The 2,018-nt window shown below is 51.1% G+C and overlaps 1 protein-coding gene across 1 annotated transcript; it reads left to right on the top strand.

Moving 5' to 3' along the window:
- The first annotated feature begins 572 nt into the window (after positions 1–572).
- LOC141936130 (olfactory receptor 14J1-like) lies at positions 573–1,547 on the top strand. The gene has a single exon (XM_074852852.1). It carries the CDS (start codon positions 573–575, stop codon positions 1,545–1,547), a length of 975 nt encoding a protein of 324 aa, XP_074708953.1.
- The last annotated feature ends 471 nt before the right edge of the window (positions 1,548–2,018 follow it).

Below are 2,018 nucleotides of genomic sequence, written 5' to 3'. Positions count from 1 at the left end.
CGGGTGGGATGGGACCTGTGAGCACTAACAGGGAGGAGTCTTGGAGACAAATAACTCCCGGCTTTGAGAACTCCAAGTAGCATTGCCAGGCCATCACTATCTGCTCATGGAGAGAGGGTTTTGAAATAATGGACTTTGAAACTCAACACTTCCAAGCTCACGGAAGTCTATTTTCTTCTTTGAGTACATTGTTAGTGAGATCATCCTCCAGCAGAGAGAGGTGTAATAAGCACAGGACAGCTGCGTGATGACCAACAGGTCACTTGAGGGCAGACCAGCTATCCTCACTCTGCACAAGGTGACAGGGAGCGTTTTGTCCCTCAGGGCTCCCCCACATTCAGGCTGAGAGCACTGTGAAAGACATTGTTTTCTGCCTGTTCAAAGAAAGAGCCCACACTCAGAAGCATAAACCTGAGCTCATAAAAGGGAGTTGAATGCAGATCCCGGAAAGAAAGAGAAGTAATTTTGAGGAGATATTTTGACAAATATCATAGGATTGAGACAGAGAAATCTGCCCTCACTTGTCAACGTCTTCCTTTCTTTCAACAGGCCCTCATGCTGAGAGTGAACAAATGTCCAACGGCAGCTCCATCACTGAGTTCCTCCTCCTGGCATTCGCAGACACACGGGAGCTGCAGCTCTTGCACTTCTGGCTCTTCCTGGGCATCTACCTGGCTGCCCTCCTGGGCAACGGCCTCATCATCACCGCCATCGCCTGTGACCGCCACCTGCACACCCCCATGTACTTCTTCCTCCTCAACCTCTCCCTCCTCAACCTGGGCTCCATCTCCACCACTCTCCCCAAAGCCATGGACAATTCCCTCTGGAACAACAGGGACATCTCCTACTTGGGATGTGCCACACAGGTCTTTTTCTTCTATTTCTTTGCTTCAGGAGAGTATTTCCTTCTCACCGTCATGTCCTACGACCGCTACGTTGCCATCTGCAAACCCCTGCACTACGGGACCCTCCTGGGCAGCAGAGCTTGTGTCCACATGGCAGCAGCTGCCTGGGGCACTGGGTTTCTCTTTGCTATGCTGCACACAGCCAACACATTTTCACTTCCACTCTGCCAAGGCAACACCCTAGACCAGTTCTTCTGTGAAATCCCCCAGATCCTCAAGCTCTCCTGCTCACACTCCTACCTCAGGGAAATTCGGCTTACCACGGTTAGTGCCTGTTTACTTTTTGGGTGTTTTGTTTTCATTGTGGTGTCCTATGTGCAGATCTTCAGGGTGGTGCTGAGGATCCCCTCTGAGCAGGGACGGCACAAAGCCTTCTCCACGTGCCTCCCTCACTTGACCGTTGTCTCCCTCTTTACCAGCACTGTCATGTTTGCCCATCTGAAGCCCCCCTCCATCTCCTCCCCAGCTCTGAACCTAGTGGTTGCAGTTCTGTACTCAGTGGTGCCTCCAGCACTGAACCCCCTTATCTACAGCATGAGGAATCAGGAACTCAAGGATGCCCTGAGGAAACTGGTTGGACGTTTTTCACCAGCCAGAAGCTGTCAAACTTTCTCTGCAAACGACTCCCAGTGTATGTCATGACAAGCCAAGCATGTCTTTCCTTCTTTATATATTATTTATTACTTTTCCCATTTGTGATTATCTGGTCTACAAAGAAATTCCATTATTCTTCCCCTCCTACATCAGTATCCACCTGTCTTGTATTACCCAGGGCCATTATCTAAAGCAGGAGCCAGGCACTCTCTTTACTTAAGGAAAATAAACGAACCCATGACTTCTTTGTCTTACATTCAACCTTACCATGTCAGGAATAAACTGGGAATGAAAACACTTTTCTGGCTGCACCAGGTCAGGGGTCTTGTGCTGGTCTGGGAAGAGGGGATGGCACGGAGAGGCTGCAGACCCCTCAGGATCTGCTGGAGAGGAGAGCAGGGGATGCAGGGTGCCCCTGATCTCCTTGTCCTTGTGCCATGGGTGCCTCCCATCTCTGGGGCTGCCCCCTCCCTGCCCCCTCTGGGGCTGCAGCTGTAGTGTGAGTGCCCGGAGCACACT

Source organism: Strix uralensis, chromosome 31, assembly GCF_047716275.1.
Source record: "Strix uralensis isolate ZFMK-TIS-50842 chromosome 31, bStrUra1, whole genome shotgun sequence".
NCBI classification, from domain to species: Eukaryota; Metazoa; Chordata; class Aves; order Strigiformes; family Strigidae; genus Strix; species Strix uralensis.
This window is presented reverse-complemented; position numbering and strand designations above follow the sequence as displayed.